This window comes from Staurois parvus, unplaced genomic scaffold (genome assembly GCF_062004578.1).
Source record: "Staurois parvus isolate SC_StPar_1 unplaced genomic scaffold, SC_StPar_1.0 ptg000639l, whole genome shotgun sequence".
NCBI classification, from domain to species: Eukaryota; Metazoa; Chordata; class Amphibia; order Anura; family Ranidae; genus Staurois; species Staurois parvus.
This window is the reverse complement of record NW_028318435.1, coordinates 2,143,938-2,163,223: the sequence shown is the minus strand read 5'-3', so window position 1 is coordinate 2,163,223 and position 19,286 is coordinate 2,143,938. Positions and strand designations below refer to the sequence as shown.

The following is a 19,286-nucleotide window of genomic DNA, read 5'->3' as shown; positions in this document are numbered from 1 at the left end:
ATTAGAGGGCCCTGCTCCTTGGAGCTTACAGTCTAGGAGGGAGGAGATAGTGGTACAAGAGGTAATTAGCTGTGGGGGATGGAGTGGTAGGAAGAGTATAGGATTCCAGTATTAGCGAGGGTCGGTGTAGACTTCCCTGAAGAGATGGGTTTTCAGAGTGCGCCTAAAAGTGAGCAGAGTAGGCAATAGCATGATAGATTTGGGGTAGGGAGTTCCAGAAGATGGGTGAAGCCCTTGAGAAATCCTGGAGATGGGCATGGGAGGAGGAGACAAGGGAGCTAGAGAGTAGGAGGTCTTGCGAGGAGTGGAGAGTACGGTTTGGGTGGTTTTTAGAGACAAGGTTGGTGATGTAATCAGGGGCAGTGTTATGAATGGCTTTGTATGTCAGTTTTTAGTGTTTTGAATTTTATCCGTTGGGCAATTGGGAGCCAGTGGAGGGATTGGCAGAGAGGGGTAGCAGATACAGAACAGTTAGTAAGATGAATGAGTCTGGCAGCAGCATTCATGATGGACTGAAGCCGGGATAGCCTGCGATGAGGTAGGCCAGTGAGGAGGGAGTTATAGTAGTCAAGGCGTGATATAATAAGGGAGTGAATGAGTTGCTTAGTGGTTTCCGAGGTTAGGAACGGTCGTATCTTGGAGCTGTTGCGGAGGTGACGTCTACATGAGTTTGTCAGTGATTGGACCTGGGGCTGAAAGGACAGATTGGAGTCTAGGATTACACCTAGTACCCTGGCATGAGGGGTGGGACTGATGATAGTGTTGTTGATCTTGATGGAGAAGTCGGGGGGGGGGGGAGCACGGGCTGGGGGGAATACTAGAAGCTCCGTTTTGGAAAGGTTGAGTTTGAGGAAGTGGAGTGACATCCAGTCTGATATGTCACTTATACTGTGCAATTCTTAACAATACTAGGTGTTGTTGACAATGTCCAGTGATTTTGAGGGAATGATATCAGAGATATGAGGAAAGGAAGTTAGGCTAGGCATTGTAGAGTGCCCAAAATGGGAGGAAGGGGGTGGGAGCGTTTAGTAGCTATGCTACAAACTATTTGTTATGCCAAGTAACGCTACTCAATGCAATTTCAGTTAAGACTGCAACAGTGTATGTAAAGAGAAGAGGGGTCCAATTGTAGCTCTATCAGTTACTCAAGTGAGAGAAGTTAAGAATTCAGGGCCTCTGCATGGATACTGCCCAGCATGTCATAACTGTTAGTGGTGGAACATGTAAAGATATACCATGGCTTCCACAGATTTCCAGTCATCCTAACCCCTTCCCACCTGAAATATGAGAAGCACAAAGTCCCTCAGCAAGGATAATAATAAATGTTCTTCCCTTTTGAGAACTGCTTTGTGCAGCTGCTTAAGCCAGCCATAGATGGATAGAAATTCAGCTGGTTCAGCAGGAAGAAGACCAATTTTCATTTACCTTTGGGCAGGCTGTCTGTGTTGAAGTCGATCTATTGATCAGTGTTGATGGGAAAATCAAATAATTTTTCTTTCCTTCAACCTGAAGTTGAAGGAGAGAAAATTATATAATGTATGGCTAGCCTTACTTTCAAAATCCTAGCTGTCACCAACAGCCAGGGTCCCTACTGACGTGTTGTTCCCAATCATGTGACCGCTATGTCAGCTATAGTTATCACATGCAGGCTAGAGGTTTTGTTAACAGAAATGTAAGCCTTCAGAATAATACTGACTATTGTATGGCAGCAGTAGTTTAACTGTCAGATGCAGGGGCACTATTTAAAAATAATAAAAACAAGTGTGGAGTTTTATTTTTATTTTTTATAATTAAAAAGTGTAGCAAATAAAAGCTTTCTTACATTTAGACATATAAACTAGACACAGAGTTACTGCTAAGTTAAGCGACACATGTTGATGCAGCTAAATTTAGGCTGGGCAGCTAGGCATCAAAGCCTTCTGGTAACAAAAAAGTTACAGTTTTCACCAAATAAATTAACTGGGTGGATTGTTATCTTTGCTTTGAGACACTTCTTCTTTAAAGGGTTACTGAACTGTAGGTGACGGGCCCCCAAAGAACTTCCTGGGCAAAACATTAAATAAATATTCATACATATCCTACACCAGCCTGAATTGGTTTTCCTTGTTGTGGTCTGCTTGCTTCTGGGCGGCAATTACAACCTTTGGAAGTGTGGTATCCTGCCTGCTACTGTGCATGCACAAGGACATTATTGTAGAAATGAAATGCTTGTCTGTTTGAAGAACTTTGCAGAATAAGAGTGTACTGTTTATTTTTATGACTACATTGGTGCATATGCTCACAGGGTTCCACTCCAGCAGAGGGTGTAAGAGATACAGAGGTGGGTAGACTGCAGAAGCTGGTGAAGTGTGTTTGATTTCTGCCAAAAAGTGCTTTATTTTATTACCTCCTCCATGGATACCCCATAGAATCGCAAACATAACCGCACCGGAATCCAGTGGTATTTAATAAAATAAAATAACCTTGACTACTGGAACTCCCTCCTCACTGGCCTACCCTTACCCAAGCTGTCCCCCTTTAGTCTATTATGAATGCTGAGCAGTCACCTTACTAACCCCTTCGTTACTGCCGCTTCCCCTACCCCATCTTATAAAATTCAAAATACTAACCACTACGTACAAGGCCATCCACAGCATCGCCCCCAAGCTACATCACCAACATCATCTGCGGTTATCACCGAAACTGTCCTCTCCACTCTTCACAAGACCTCCTACTCTCTAGCTTCCTTGTTACCTCCTCACATGCTCGCCTCCAGGACTTCTCCAGAGCCTTTCCCATCCCCTGGAACTCCCTGCCCCAATAGGTTCGGTCAGCTCCTATCCAGCCTACCCCACCTCCACCTCCACCTAAGAACTGTACTTGAGTCACCTCCATCAGATCATCCCCTGCAGCTTTTATCTTTTTATACCACTGCCTGCTCCCTTTTAAATTGTAAGTTCCATGAGCAGGGCCTGTATAATAATAATTTTTTATTGATTTTTTTTTTATGTACAAAATGCTACAAAAATTGGTACCATAAAGTGTATGCAAAAAACCATTAAAAGTGACTTCAGGACTTGTGCCTTTCAGCCCTGGGGTTTGGATCCTGGCAAGGATGCTATTTGGATGGAGTGGAGATTGTGTGGGTTTCCTCAGGATACTCTGGTTTTCACCCACACTCTAGACATGCTGGCAGATTTTGGCCCTAGTATGTGCATATATGTGCTGTATATCTGTGAGATGGGGGCCGTAGTTTGTAAGTACAAAAAATGGTCACTGTCCCAGTCTATAACTTGCCTTCACAGCAAGGAGCACATGGAGGGGTGACACATGTTAAACAACACAAAAGAAAAATTCCCAGCTCACCTTGCAAACAAACCAAATTAACCTAACAGTATGTGTTAAAAACAGGGGTCTAGTTAGCACACATTTGCAAATGCATGCGTACACTGCAGAGCCTTGTCACGACACCCCAATATTCTGTAGTTCCTAATTCTACAAATTTTATGACCCTCATAGTAAAGGCACATGTATTTAATGGATAGACCAATAGCAGACCTTAGTTTGTAATCTCCTTTAGGACAGGAACTGATATGTACAGCCCTGGCCAAAAGTTTTGTGAATGACATAGATATTAATTTACCTGCAAGGAGACACGTGCAGTCATCATTGCTTTGCAAGGGATTCGCATGCAAGGATATTGCTGTTACTAAAGCAAAACCATAAATTCGTCCTGCGCTGCCAATGCTTACAACAGAACCGGGTGGCTGATAACACCTGCCTATAATACCAATAGTGTGAGAAAAGTGGATGGGAAAAATTATACTGTGCTACCCAATCAAACAGACCACTAAGTAATGATGAATCAAAGTAAAATAGGTGCAAATGAAATATATAAAAGCACAAAAAAACTTGTGATAAAATGAGTGAGCAAGAAAATTAACGAATGAAGTGAACATAGGATGATAAATCACATGAAAAATGATTGTGATCCAAAATGTTTATCATATATATATATATATTTTTTTGGATGGATCACTAAAAACACCCAGTGTGAACAGAATGACAGTAATGATACGTGAACAATAATGAGTAAATGGGTGCCATAAAGATCATAAATACATGAAGAATATATGAGTAAATGTGAAAAATGCCATAATAAAGTGCACCATTCCAATGACTCTGTGTATCTTCAAAAGAAGCTGTGGAACATCCAGTGACCACAAAAAACACAGCAACACCTCCACCAGCTAGTGTGTGCTCTCGCCTCCAGGTTGCAACCCGCAAGGGGTCATAAGGCTAAAAATACATTCATCCGATGATACCCCTTCGGTAATGATCAGGGCAATCCTCTATAGTGGCGATGGTAGACACTCATCAACATACCAGCAGTAAAACTCAGAAGTCCCCACATGGATATGGACAAAACTCTCTCCTCTCCAACAGCCAAACACATGGAAATGAAATAAAAAAACTCTCCTAGTGTAGTAAGTAAACCGTTTATTGAATAAAAACATAGCAGAGTGACTACTCGCATAGGGAAACTGGTCCACAGACCCATATAGGCATGGAAAACTGCAATTGCAGCGAGGTGTACAGCACTAAGGTGTACAAAGATGGTGGCTGACATCCGTACCAGAAATAGCGTCACCACATCTGACAAAAAATATGTAAAAGCACTGAAGCAGCAGACTTTGCAAAAATTAATATTTTGTGTCATTCTCAACTTTTGGCAGGGTCTTTACAGTGTGTATAGCTCTGTAAATTTGGGGTGCCATATAAATGTCTGTAATACTTAAAGGTAAATGTCTGGAGAAAGCGATTTGAGTTCTGTTTTAGTCACCATAATTCAGTATCCCTTTGTCATAAATGAATCTTGCCAACTATAGGGGCCTTTTTTTATTCATGACTGTTTTTAGCTGAGGGTACTTCAGTGAGCATCTGTAGTGCTCTGGTTTTGTTCAGCCTGCTGTCTGAGCTCAAATATAATAACTGTTGCTTTAAGGGCTCGATCACACCGAGGTGCAGAGATGTCGTTTTTTTTTTTTGTACACTTTCTGAAAGGGCACAACAAAATCAGTTGTTTTCTATGAGCCCTGTTCTCACCACAACACTAGTATCACATGCAGATTTTTTTCTGTGCAGGAATCTGCAACGTGTATAAAACTCATTGAAGTGCGCGTGAAAACTGATGTCTCTGCAAGTGTAATCTGCGTGTCGGTTTTTCTGCATATATTGTGTGAATGAGGCCTAAAAAATTACTAATGTGTGAAAGAAAATTTGGAAGGCTTTAACCACTTCCTGTCCAGCCCATGTATATAAACGGCCGGACGGTGGCAGTGCAGGGGCGGATGGTCGTTTATAAACGGCCTCCCCGCCCCCTGCTTGTTCGCGCACCCTGGAAGCGTGCAGCGATGCAATCCGGTGCCCATTGTGTCCTCTGGACACAGTGAAACACCGATCGTCCTACGGGACCTCTGTGCGAGGTCCTGATCATGTGATCACTGATTGGCCAATCAATGATCACATGCAGAGTAGTAAGCAAGATGTCACTTCTGACATCATTGCTTACTACGTGTGAAATCTGTGAATGATCACAGAGGTCACATAGTACAAGGCTATTCACAACAGCCTTGTACCATGTGACAAGCTGTGACCAATCACAGCTCACACAGTAGTTCTCAATGGCTACAAGAATGCAGCCAGAGAGGAGAAATGATTGCTTTTAGGGCTCGTTCACACTTGGCTGTTTTACCAACGCATGTCAAATGCCCCTATAGCGTTGGTCCGGCGTTTGCGGAGCGTTTTTTAACGCTCGGTAAATGCTCTGCAAATGCCGCATGCGCGGTTTAGCGGCGGTTGCTAGGCATTTGCCGAGCGTTAATAACGCCCCACAAACGCCTATAATGCAGTTTGAGTGGTGTTACCGCTCCGCAACCGCACCGCAAACGCCGGACGGGTGTTTGCGGAGCGGCAGCATAGATGAGAATAGGAGGCTTCAACGCCTCCTGACTCGACCAGAGGCGTCCGTTTTGCCGCGACGCAAACGCTCCCATTAGAACAGCACCATGTGCTGTAATGTGCAGAATTGGCAGAGGCATTTGGGAAGTGGTAAAAACGCTTCCCAAACGCCTCTCTGCCGCCTGCACAAAACGCTAGTGTGAACGTAGCCTTACAGCCTGAGCCCATACAGGGATGTCCATCACAGAATCATGCTAATTTTTAATGCAGTTCTGTCTGAGGGCCAGAAGATTATGGTATCCAATATTGCATTTTAGCCTTGTCACTTGCGCACAGATGAAATATTTAAAATCTTTGCAATTTTTTTTTTTGAGGAATGTTATTCTGAAATTGTTGGACTATTTTGAGACATAGTAATTTTTTTTTTTTCCACATCTTGGTGAACTTTTACCTATATTCTGAAACACGCTGACTCTGTAGGATGCTCTTTTTATACCCAATCATGTTACTGACCTGTTGCTACTTAACCTAATTTAGTTGCAAATTGTTCCTCCAGCTCTTCCTTGTTAGTACCACTTAAGATAGCCATACATTATAACATTTTCTGATTCAATTTCCTTTAGATTTACCTTCAGTTTTGTAGTGCAAGGGCCTGCCTGATTGCTACAAATTAAGTGTTTGGGTTTGACCTCATATTATGTGGTAAATCTAAAGGAAAATTGTAAAAGAAAATTTTATAATCAGGGGTGTGGAAATTTTTGAAAAAACTACTTGTCCAGGGACTAAATCGGTGCCCCAATCTACTTGTCCCTCATGACAATCTACTTGTCCTGAGTTAAAAAAAATTTTTTTTAACCAAAACAGTATTTAAATCTGAGGTGCTGTTAGTAATGTCTGGGGCTTTTAATAACAAAAGGGGCTTTATGGCGACTTAAACGTTTAATATTTTTAACATTGTACTGTATATCTCCTCCTCCCCTCCCTGCTTGTCTCCAGCACCGCACCTGAGGACTAGCAGATAGGGGGGAGACCTTACAGTGTAATGAGCACCGATTGGCTGCTCGTCAGGGAAGGGGAGTGTCCGGCTTATCCTTTTATCCCTTTCGCTGCCAGAGCTGTTGTTGCGATTTTTGCACACGTTTAAAAAATAATTTAAGGCCTGAAGACTACACAAAACTCCAAAACATATATTTTCTGAAAGCAGACACCCTAGAGAATAAAATAGCAGTAGTTCCAATTTTTTATGTCACGTGATATCACAGAGATGTAAGAAACACAAAATTTCAGTAAACAATACACTTAAATTAATTTTACGGCACAAAAAGCAAGGAATTATCCATTTGTTTTTTTTTTGTAAAATATAAAAGATGAGGTTGCATCGAGTAAATATCCAACATGTCAAATCTTAAATTTGTGTTCACTTGTGAAATGGCAACAAACTTTAGTACCCTGTATTTTTTTTTTTTATAGTTTATGCTTTGAAAGCCCCTTAGAAGTCATCAGTTTAGCGTTATGGAGGAGATCTGGTGCTAGAATTATTGCTCTCATTCTGGCGTGCGTGGCGATATGTAACATGTACCACAATTGACGTTTTCATTTGTAGGCACCCCAGTGCGTTCTTTTACATTTGTACGTGTGTATATGTGGGGGGGGGGGGCCCTTGAACAATTTGGGTGGGTTATATGTTTGGGTGTAACTTTCATTTTTTTTTTTAAATTTAAAAACAAAAAATGTTTTTACTTTTTTTTTTTTTTTTTTTAAATCACACGGGACAAACCGTCCCCTATGTCAGGGGTGGGCAACTGTGGCCCTCCAGCTGTTGTAGAGCTACAAGTCTCATAAGGCATTCCAAAACTGACAGTTACAAGCATGACTCCCAAAGGCAGAGGCATGATGGGATTTGTAGTTCACCAACAGCTGGAGGGCCACAGTTGCCCACCCCTGCCCTATGTGATGATTTTTGGTGACAGGTTCTCTTTTTGGAGACATCCAGGGTCTAAAAGACCTGCCGCCCTATAGACAATATACTGCTACAGAGCAGCATGGATGCTCAAAATCACTTATGTATACGAGATTTTGCAGTTTTGGGTAGGGGGCGCACGTGAGCCCTACCCACGCTGCTATTCGCATCCTCGGCTGTCGATCACCGGGTCCCGGCCGGTGAGTACACGCTAGCACCGGTGATCACGGAGCATTACCGATGGAGGGAGAGAACTGTAAACAATACAGTTCTCTCCCCTGTCAGCTCCTGCACACTGCTTTGCATGGCTCTGCATAGTAGAGCCATGCAAAGCAGTGTGCTTACAGTTGAAAGCACTAACACTTTCACACTGTAAAACAGCACATCGTTATCCCTTCGATCTCCCCACATGTTAACCCCTTCCTGCCCAGTGCCATTATTTTTTATTAGCACTGATCACTGTATTGGTGTCACTGGGGATGTTAGTGACACCTAGTCAGTTCCCCACAGTGTCAGAATGCCTGCTGCAGTCCCGCTATAAGTCGCTGATCACCACCATTACTAATAAAAATTAAAAAAAAAAAAATAATCCCACCAAATATACACTGCCATTTGTAAACGCTATAACTTTCACGTAAACCTATTAATTTGCACGTATTGGGATTTTTTTTCAGCAAAGACATGTAGCAGAATACATTTTGGCCTAAATTTATGAGGAAATTTTAATTTTTTTTTTTACTGGACATGTTTAATAGCAAAAAGTAAAAAATATTGTTTTTTTTCTCAAACTTGTTGATCATTTTTTTGTTTTTTTTGTTATAGCACACAAAATAAAATAAAACATGCACAGGTGATCAAATACCACTAAAAGAAAAGCTCTATTCATGGGAAAATAAGGACGTAAATTTCATTTGGGTGCAGCGTTGCATGACTGCGCAATTGTCAGTTAAACTAACGCACTGCCGTAACGCACAAAATGGCCTGGTCAGGAAGGGGGTTAAATCCTCTGGAGGGAAAGTAGTTAAAAAAAATATATTGGTAAACATTTGATATGTTTTCTGTTTTTGTGTAGGTTTTAGCCAGCATCCCAACTTTTTTGGAATTGGTATGGTATATTTACAAATAATCCTCTATTAAATACCATGAGACAGGGATTGTTCCCTAATTTCCTACAATGTGGGACAATGCCCCTGTGACAGCGTGTATTGGTTCTTCTCCTGTGCAGTAACCGTCACTTTTAAATTTTGCTCAGCAACATCATTCACTCGCAGAGACCTGTGAATAAACAAACTACAAGTCCTGCCTGCCACAGAATGACTTGTAATTCTCAAATTAACACAAATGCTGTAATTGCCACACGCAGTCCATTGACACTTCTCCAGCTCTTCAACAGAAAGCCTGTACCTTTGGTCAGGTCAAAGTGAGAGTAATAATTCTAAGCCATTATTCAATGTTAACCTTTGGCCTACCTATAAACACTTTTAAAGTGTTGTCAATGGACAATTGAACAATGAACTACATTTCTGTTTTAACAAGTGGGGCAATGTTAAATAATGACATGTTTAGAAGTTGGATAATACATTGTGTTTGTGTGTTCTAAAATAACTTTAATCCGGTGGTGGTATTTTTTTTTTTTTTTTTTTCTTAACCACTTCAAGTCCAGACGCTTTTTCCCCCTTCCTGTCCAGGCCAATTTTCAGCTTTCACTGCTATCACACTTTGACAATTGCGCGGTCATGCGACACTGTACCCATATGAATTTTTTTAGCATTTTTTTGTGACAGATAAAACTTTATTTTGGTGGTGTTTATTCACCACTGGGGTTTTTATTTTTTTTTGCTATGTAAATGAAAAAGTCCAAAAATTTTGAACAGTGTTTTTCTTATAAACTTTTGCAAATAAATAATATTTCATCATAAATCGCGACCAAAATTTATTTTATCTTTTTAGTAAAAAAAATAAAATAACGCAAATTATATTTATTTATAACCAAAAATTATATTTATAATTCTTAAGCATTTTTTTTTTACATTTTTATTTTTTAATATTTTTTTTACATACTGTCACCCTAGCAGTACAGTGTCACCATGGTGACACTGTACTACTTGTGGGGGGTGATAAAGATTTTTTTTTTTACACTGATTGTATTTACATCCTTTATTGAGAACTACTGTGTGAGCTGTGATTGGTCACAGCTTGTCACATGGTACAAGGCTGTTGTGAATAGCCTTGTACTATGTGACCTCTGTGATCATTCACAGATTTCACATGTAGTAAGCAATGATGTCAGAAGTGACATCTTGCTTACTACTCTGCATGCGATCACTGATTGGCCAATCAGTGATCACAAGATCGGGACCCCGCAGAGAGGTCCCATACGACGATCGGTGTTCCACTGTGTCCCAGGGAGCGCGCACAAGCAAGGGGCGGGGAGGCTGTTTATAAACGGCCACCCTCCCCTGCACTGCCACCATCCGGCCGTTTATATACAATGGCCGGACGGGAGGTGGCTAAAGTAATGGTTTAATAAACATGGGTGCTCATATCATGTGATACAAAAAGATTGCAACTACCACCATTTTATTCTCCAGGGTCTCTGCTTTTCAAAAAATATATAATGTTTGAGTTTTTAACTAATCTTCAGGCCAATGTTGCATTTCTGAAGGACAGGGTGAAAGTGATTCCGTGTCCAAGTACAGTTGTGTTCAAAATAATAGCAGTGTGTTGAAAAAAGTGAGTAAAGCTCAAAATTCTTCTAATAGCTTTTATTTCCATACACACAAATGCATTGGGAACACTACACATTCTATTCCAAATCAAAACATGAAGAAAAATATATCAAATTTGTGTTGTTCCTCCAAAAAAATTGAAGAAAAGTGAATATTAGACTGTTCAAAAAAAATAGCAGTGTTTGTATTCTTCTTTACAAACTCAAACATTCACTATAGAAACTGAAAAATGTTTGAAGATTTTGCTTTCCTTTGAATCACTTAATGAATATTTAGTTGTATAAGCACTGTTTCTGAGAACTGCTGTACATCTGTGTTGCATGGAGTCAACCAACTTCTGACACCTGAGAACAGGTATTCCAGCCCAGGATGATTGGACTACATTCCACAGTTCTTCTCTATTTCTTGGTTTTGCCTCAGAAACTGCATTTTTGATGTCACCCCACAAGTTTTCTATTGGATTAAGATCCGGGGATTGGGCTGGCCACTCCATAACGTCAATCTTGTTGGTCTGGAACCAAGATGTTACAAGTTTACTGGTGTGTTTGGGGTCGTTGTCTTGTTGAAACACCCATTTCAAGGGCATTTCCTCTTCAGCATAAAGAAGAATACAAACACTGCTATTTTTTTTGAACAGTCTAATATTCACTTTTCTTTAGTTTTTTTGGAGGAACAACACAAATTTGATATATTTTTCTTCATGTTTTGATTTGGAATAGAATGTGTAGTGTTCCCAATGCATTTGTGTGTATGGAAATAAAAGCTATTAGAAGGATTTTGAGCTTTATTCACTTTTCTCAACACACTGCTATTATTTTGAACACAACTGTATGTCTCCTGATCTGAACCCAATCGAACACCTTTGAGGAGTTCTGAAGAGACCAGTTGAGCATCCCTCTCCATCCAGTATCCAGGCTCTAAAAGAGATCGTTCTTGAATAATAGAAAAAGATAAATTAGATATTGCAATATGTTGCCAACTTGTGCATTCCATGCCTAGAAGACTAGGGGCTGTCCTTACAAATTATGGAGGCATACAAAATACTAGATGTAGTAGGTTTTTTTTGTGGGGTGTATTCATTTTTGCATCAATTAATTTCAGTATAACTGAAGATTTTGTAATCTAAGTTATATTATTAACCTTACTTTCATGTAATGAGCTAAACAAATTTTCTATAAAACTCAGTTTTGTTAAAATTTTGGAAATAGTTCTCGTGTTAAATGAGATTGATTAAAATCTTATATGATGGGGGTGAGTGTGTCCCCCAGGGCTGTCTTGCTGAGCAGGCTTGAAACTCAGGGCTGGCTCCGTAACTCGCACTGGGAGCCGCCAGACTGCTCAATAGTTGAGTAAAGTGAAAGCAAAGCAGGAGGGAGTGCGTGCTGTGCTCTCTGCCTCCCCCTAGAGTGCAGTACCCGGCTCTGTGAGTAAAGGTAACGAAGTACTGCAACTTTGTGTGTGTGTGTGTGTGTGTGTGTGTGTAAACATACATGTATAGGTGGTTTGGTCAGGTTAAGGATGATGTTATTATGGGTGGTAGAGGATGGGGCATTTGAGGTACTGCTGGGTTGGATAGAAGGTAGGATATGCTTGGTAGATTTGTGGTTTGACGAGTGACAGATTATGGGGGGTTATGGACATTTTGACAACAGCAGCATTGTCCATTTTGGGGGGGGGGTGGAGTGTTAAATGTACTAGCAGGTTTGGATACACAAGTTGACGCTGAACTCCAGCTTGCACTTTATACGTGGTTACAGCAACAGTTGTCTTCCTTTTGGGATAAAGGTTTTGTATAAACAACTGATCATTGTAAGCACCCCTGCCATTGTTGAATGGCTTGTTTCATCCCTGTAACTGATACATCTGTAAAAGAGCTTGTTTTGAAAAACAAGAGACTTACTGGCCAAATCACCAGATGAAAATAGAAGAAAGAGCTTAAAAATAAAACTGATGCAGCCATCACATCTAAGAATTGGTAAGCTGCAATATAATCAGTTTGCTTTTTGGGTCACCCTGACTCTGTCAGTTTTAGAATACTGGTTGGTGGTTGTAAACCTCAGACATGAAATATGAACAAAGCATTTCCATCTATAGTGTGTACTTGTCTCAATCCAGAGCACTAAGTTTAATTTCTGTCTGCTGACCCATTCCTCTGCTATCTGCATGAGTCACTTCTGACAAGTTTTCTTGACACCAAGTGAAAAATGGTGACGGGAAGGACCTCCAGCTGATTGACATCCTCAGCTCTGTTCCTGTGAGCTGTGTGAAGGGGTTGTGTTCCTCCCTTCTGATTCGCTCTCAGGACTCTCTTCACTGAACTCTGCAGTGTGATTTCCACTCCCCACCCCCTGTTTTCTAACAGCTCAGAAAAGCTTTTTAAGTTCTGGAGTTTGAAAGGATATACGGCAGAGAAGACAAATAGGTACAACTTATGTAGGAGGATTTGTTTTAATCTCTCTGTATCCCTGAGGCCAGTCACTTCATTGGGTATATGTGAAGATTTACAGCAACTTAAAGGGCCTGTGTTTGACATGCTTTTGTTCACTTCCAGTGGGTCTTACTTTCCCATGCAGTCTGTAGGAATGCAAAACCTTCTTGAAAGGTCAGGAGATCAAATGCAGGTTAGGTCAAGTGCACCGGTCATTGAATACTAATTGAGCATCCTAAGCTGATGTAACATTGCCCAATTTTATTTAAAAGAAAATTTCCTTATAACTGGTTTCCCCCACAGAGGTATTCACCATCAATACAAACAAAAATATTCAGCCTCCTGGCTCTCTTTAGCAACACCGCTGCTTGGGCTTCATACCTCGGTCCTGTTGACCATCCATGTGCAACACATTTCACCTGGGTTAGCGCCCTCTCCCAGCATTCCTGCTTCTCCAGCCCACAAGCTTGGGCTCTGTTTGCTCTGACTATACTGTGCCACCATACACACTTGTGGCTGCTCCCTTGCACCCACATGGACTCCTCGGGAGGGTGGAGCCCAGAACCCTGGCCCTGACTCTAGAAGAGAGCCACGCACACCTGACCAATCAGTCTTCTGGCCATTCCCAAAACCTGGTCCCTGGATTGGAGATTTCATCTCTCCCAAATCACTTTGAAATCTCCAGGCTCCAGGTCCCAAAATGGACTTTACAAACAAATGAGAAAGTGAAAAGTCGCTTTCATCTGCATCAAACGAGTACCCTGGAGCCCCTCAACCTGCCTTGTGGAGAATCCCAGGTGAAATATCCTTTTTATATCGTGACAGATCGCCACACTGTCTAGAGATATATATATATATATATATCACAGTATATTATATTTATTGTTGATCATGGGCCTTTTTGTATTGTAAATTTCAGTTCCAGACATTCGCACAGTTAATGCTTAGACACTTGTAGAAATTGTAGGATCTTGCATGATTCTTCTCCCAACCCCCACCTTCTTATTGGCGTATCAGTTATGGGAAGCTTAACTGGAGATTCATAGTGTACGGAAAACAATGGGCAGTCTTCAACATTATGAATGGGGTGGGCAATCTTCATCATTATTAGAAAGTGTCAGGCCTTTGCCTATGGTAACGATTTGGCATTCGAGTGAAGCAAAAGAGGTAGCTTTTTGTTTTCTTAAAGCTGACTTCCAAGTAAAATGTATTTTTATCTCTACAATTGTATTGATTACCTGTAATCTGTAATGAAGTCCTACATCATGCAAACAGCTGGATCCTGTAGAAATCTTTATTGAAAAGATGCTCTGTCTTCTACCTGTGGGCATGCTCCTGGGCTGGGCTGTGTGCATCTGTAGACACACACAGCATGGCTCGGCCCTGCCCCCCACCCCTTCCTCACAGGATTTGATTGACAGAAGAGGGAGCCCATGGCTCCTGCTGCTGCCTCTGTGTCCTGGGAGGAGAGAACACAGAGCAGAGCTACTGCAGACAAGCACAGCACTGGATAGAGATAGGGCTCGGGTAAGTGTATAGAGAGGTGAGCGGACATTACAACTATTAAGACAAATTTTACCATAATGAAGAGAAGGCATGAAAGCAAAAAATGTCTTGTCTTTATAACCACTTTATGGACCTGTTTTTACACTGCACCTAAGGCACATCTTGCTATAGCCCATGCAAAAGAGCTTAAATATGCAGAGCTACACAGAGAAGTTCCCTGCCTTGGAAAACGCATACATAAAATGCATGAAAATAATTTGCTATTCACACGCTTGAAATGTGTAGTAAAACCGTGGCACTTTATAGAGTAGAATTACAAACATGCCTCAAAAATGTGGCTTGCCTTAAACTGAACTCAGGATGTCAGTGGTTTGCTATGGCTGACTCCTACATTGTGCTACCATTAGGCTCCCATAAAACAAAACAAAGCACTTGATAACAAAGAAAAAAATGCAGCGGTGGCATTTAGAAAAATAATAACAGTGGTCCATGGAGAAAGAACAAGTTATGTTTTCTAGACAGGGTGGATCGATCCAAGTTACAGACGCTTTTTTTTTTTTTTTTTTTTCTTTAAGAAGCATCCATAATATATAATTGATGCTTTGCAGTCGTCATACCTATTGCTCCCCTGACTGCTGTAATGTGTCATGGGTCCTTTGGGTACTTGTTATATGCAGGTGTAAAAAAAATATAACTCTGTGTGACTAGGAATAATTTACAAAGAGCTGCTCCACATTTACATTTCCTTCTACTGACAGGGGCATAGACTTGCCTGGTAAGCGTATATGTTAGAGTACGGTAATCGTCACCACGGGAGCCATTATTTTTCTGGAACATAAAGTGCAGCTTAAGTAAACACTGTTGGGAAATTGTCATGTAAATACTTGTTTGTGTTCTGATCTACTTCTCTCTTTATTTTTATAGGAATGTGACAAATGCCAAAGGTAGGTTGTGTGCTTTTATTATCCTTTTCTTTCCCGTTGCTGTTTTCCTAACAGCTTGTCGATGATATGTTAAAGCTGGGTTATGTTTGTTTTTTCTTTATGTGTCCAATGAAGACGGCAGAAGAACCGGGCTTTCTGCTATTTCTGCAGTTCTGTACAGAAACTGCCCATGTGTGCCCACTGTGGTAAGTGCTACATCAACATTCTACTGCTTGGTGCTAAGAAAATGACTATTAAAATAACTTGAAGAGTAATATTTGTCATTTATAAAAATATCTGCAGTCTGCTCATTCATTTCTTTTATAGCGTGAAAGGGTTGGAACCCCGTCTGTTTTTTCTTTGATTGTGGTCTGTGCAAGTCTGGGAGATTCATATTCTTTATCCTAGTGACCTCTTTCACTTGGACAGGCAGTGGTGGGAAAAACAAAATTGTGAGCTCTCACCACATCATAAAGTAATGGGAAATCTTCCAATAGACACACCTTTTTTTATGGTGATAACGGGAAAGATTTCCTAAATCTTCTGGTTGCGTCTCAAAAACAGGAAAGCTCCTCAATGGAGCACAGTAAAAATGAAATCTGAGGGATCTGCACCATTCCCTGCTTTGGTTAGAGATACAACCTAATGACTAACAGTGAATACAGCTAGGAGTAGGTACTGCCTTTACTGAAAGCTTATTAGAAGCTGCATGCACTGAAGAATGTGCCTTCAGTGAACCCAGTTCTTCCAATCTATGCAAAGGTTTGTATCACTGTTGTCTCACCATGCTTTGAAACTATATTGTACTTGAGGAAGTACCCCTCCTACACACTTATGATTTAAATGTGAACTATATTCATGCATTTGCATTTTAGTACAGTGCATCAAAAGAAATACTACTTTCTTCAGCTCATTCATGAAAACGTACAGTACCTTTATGGGATGGATTGGCAATGTGTAAAACGCACTGCTTAAAAATGCAGAGGTGTGAGTGTAGCCTTAAAGTACCACTTCACCTTTAGTGAAGTTTCCGTTTTAATAATAATAATAATAATAATAATAATAATAATAATAATTGTCTCCACTTCACTGAGTGCAGCCCATTTGGGATAATACATGCCTTTTGACCAAGCAATATTTTCACTGACAAGGTCCGGGCAGGCTCTTCTTTATACTGTGCATATGAACAGCCCCATTTACCTCTATAGGTAATGTGTTCTGTCTGCCTCCAGCAATCCCATGAAGTACAGCTTTCCCACAGGAATGAATGAGGCTGTGGTGTGCATGTGCAGTATAAAGAGAAGCCTGCCAGGACCTTGTAAGCAAAATCTTTGCTGGATCTAGGAATAAGGTAAGTATTATACCAGGTGGGCTGGGCTCAGGGAGTTGGGTGGGTTTATTAACAGACAACTGCACTGAAAGTAATGGGGCAAAGCTGTCTGTGTTCAATTGGAAGATATTTTCCTACACTATCTGTATTGGAGTTCAACAGGGAATTTCCGTAAAGAATTCCAGGAAATTAATTTTTTCCCCATGCAGTGGGGCTGTGCTCGCATTGCATAGGTTAACTGCTCATTTTTGTCTAGGGGTGAGTTGAGCGTAGATATATTTACCTATTCGTCGATCCTCCGAGCACAAGACTGGTCAATGCCATTCCTGCAACCAGCATTCCACCAACTCCCCCCCCCATATGGTCTCGTGCGGTGGCCTGTTCCTGGTGTCATGACAGCCAGCGACTGGCTCTGTCTGTAAGTGAGGTCGGCAGGAACAATCCTCCACTGGATGAGGGGGAGCGCTGTTTTTCAGAGGATTGAAGGATCGGGTGAGTATAGCCTTTCTGTGCGCCCCTGGACAAAATAAGCAGTTAACCCATGTAGTGTGGGCTCAGCCCCACTGCATGGGGGAAAAAAAAATCCTGGTTTTCTGCTTTAAAAAAAAAAAAAGAAAAAAGGAAAGCCTTTAACAGTTGTCAGCTGAACAAGTGTCTCCTTTAGAATATTTCCCCTCTTTTACCCAACATACCCAACATTTTGGGTATTCAGACGCACAGCCTGGCTCAGCCCCATCCCCTGCTCTCTGCTCACTGATTTTGACTGACACCAGCAGGAGCCAATGGCTTTCGCTGCTCTCAGCCAAGCCTTTGGGAGTCGGGAGAGATGCTGCTGCAGATGTTCACAGCGCTGGACTGAGATCAGGTTCAGGTGAGTATTTAGGAGGGCTGCGGGGGGATCTGCTCTTAAAAGGTGTTTTCCCTTAATGCAGACAACCACTTTTAGTACATTTAAGTGGGTGAATAAGGATCAAGGTGGTATTATCAATATAAACAAAAAACAAGAACACATGACCTGAAAACTAGCAGTGGAAATGCTCTAAAGTAAGCTTACAAAGTATTCTTTTACTGAAAGCATAGTTGATGCTTAGAAGACTTCCAGCTGAGGTAGTGAGCCTTTCAACAGTAAGTGAATCATGCGTGGGACAAACGTAGATCTGTATATTCCGACAAAAAGATTAACAAAATCAAGGGGAAGACTTCATGGACCACTTGCTCTTTTTCTGCCATCACTTTCTATGTTTCTATGTGAACAAATCCATTTTCAGTATATCGGTGTATCTGATGTTCTGCCTCAAATTTGATTATTTTGCATCCTTTAGAAAATCCAAAATTAATTTTGGGTTGGCAGCTTTGGTAACAAAAAGTTATTTTGTTCATCTCCTACAGGAAAGACCAAATGCATGATGAAATCCTCAGACTGTGTAATTAAACATCCTGGTGTTTATAGCACTGGTATGGCTATGGTGGTAAGTATCTGTACTCACAAAATAAAATGCCTGTTATTAATTATATACATTTATTACAATTACTGCATATGCCTCAGGTTCTGGTTGTGCAGGTTTTAAAGTGTATTTAGTGTATTTCCACTTTTGCAGCCAAATTGTGGTAACACCTCTTTTGTGTATCACATTTGTTACATGTTTTTATCTGCATAGTATATACGGAAAAAAATGGGGGGAGTTGACAACGTCAGAAAAAAAGGGGATCCCCCAAAAGTGTTTGGGCAGCTATAGAGATGCCAGGATCACTAAGCTGATTGCTGGCTGTAAAACTCATACTCAAGCTTATGGCTACAGCAGCTTGTTTTAACCCCTTAATACCTGGATACTTAACCCTTTCCTTATAAAAGGTATGCTTATAAGAGAAAGAGACATTAGAGGTCTGTTTTAGATACCTAATGTCTCTCCAAGCCCCCCCCCCCCCCCCACACGTCACGGCACCCCAATATTCTGTAACGCATACTGTTAGGTTAATTCGGTCTGTTTACAAGCGGGCTGGCAAGTTAAGCTGGAAACTTTTCTCTTTTGTATATAAAAATGTACCTGTGCAACTACAAGGCTCCATGTACATTGAAACATTTCTCTGCTAAACGTGGCAAAAACGTTTACTCACGTTTTAGTGTTTGTACGTTTATTCATTTCACTGGCCAGAGTACTTGCCATTGACATGAATAAATGCCCAAGCGCTAAACATGGTTTTTTAACTTTTTTGGCCACAACATTCCTTTCCTAAACGCGATTCTTCTGCGTTCAGGAGAGGGACGTTTAACTGGCCCTAAACGCTGCTGCTGTTAAACTCTGATATGTCTTTCTGCATGGACACATGGGCTTTTATTGAGCTGAGTTCAGGGGCGTTGGCAAAAAAACACCAAAAGCTTTTGAACTTGAGCAGCAGTGTGCATGAGGCCAAAAAATTAAGTTGTAAAAAAATTTAAAATAAAAAACCTAGTAAGAGTAGATTTAGATGT

At 41.0% G+C, this 19,286-nt stretch overlaps 1 protein-coding gene across 2 annotated transcripts in view; it reads left to right on the top strand.

Moving 5' to 3' along the window:
* The window catches only part of NOAZFP (nucleolar atypical zinc finger), a 46,585-nt gene that overhangs the window by 3,608 nt on the left and 23,691 nt on the right, over positions 1–19,286 (top strand). For both annotated transcript variants that reach the window (XM_089693879.1, XM_089693878.1), the window contains exons 3-5: positions 15,488–15,507; positions 15,622–15,692; positions 18,206–18,285. In XM_089693879.1, the coding sequence (XP_089550005.1) occupies positions 15,488–15,507; positions 15,622–15,692; positions 18,206–18,285 (171 nt within the window). The remainder of the gene's footprint in view (positions 1–15,487; positions 15,508–15,621; positions 15,693–18,205; positions 18,286–19,286) is intronic.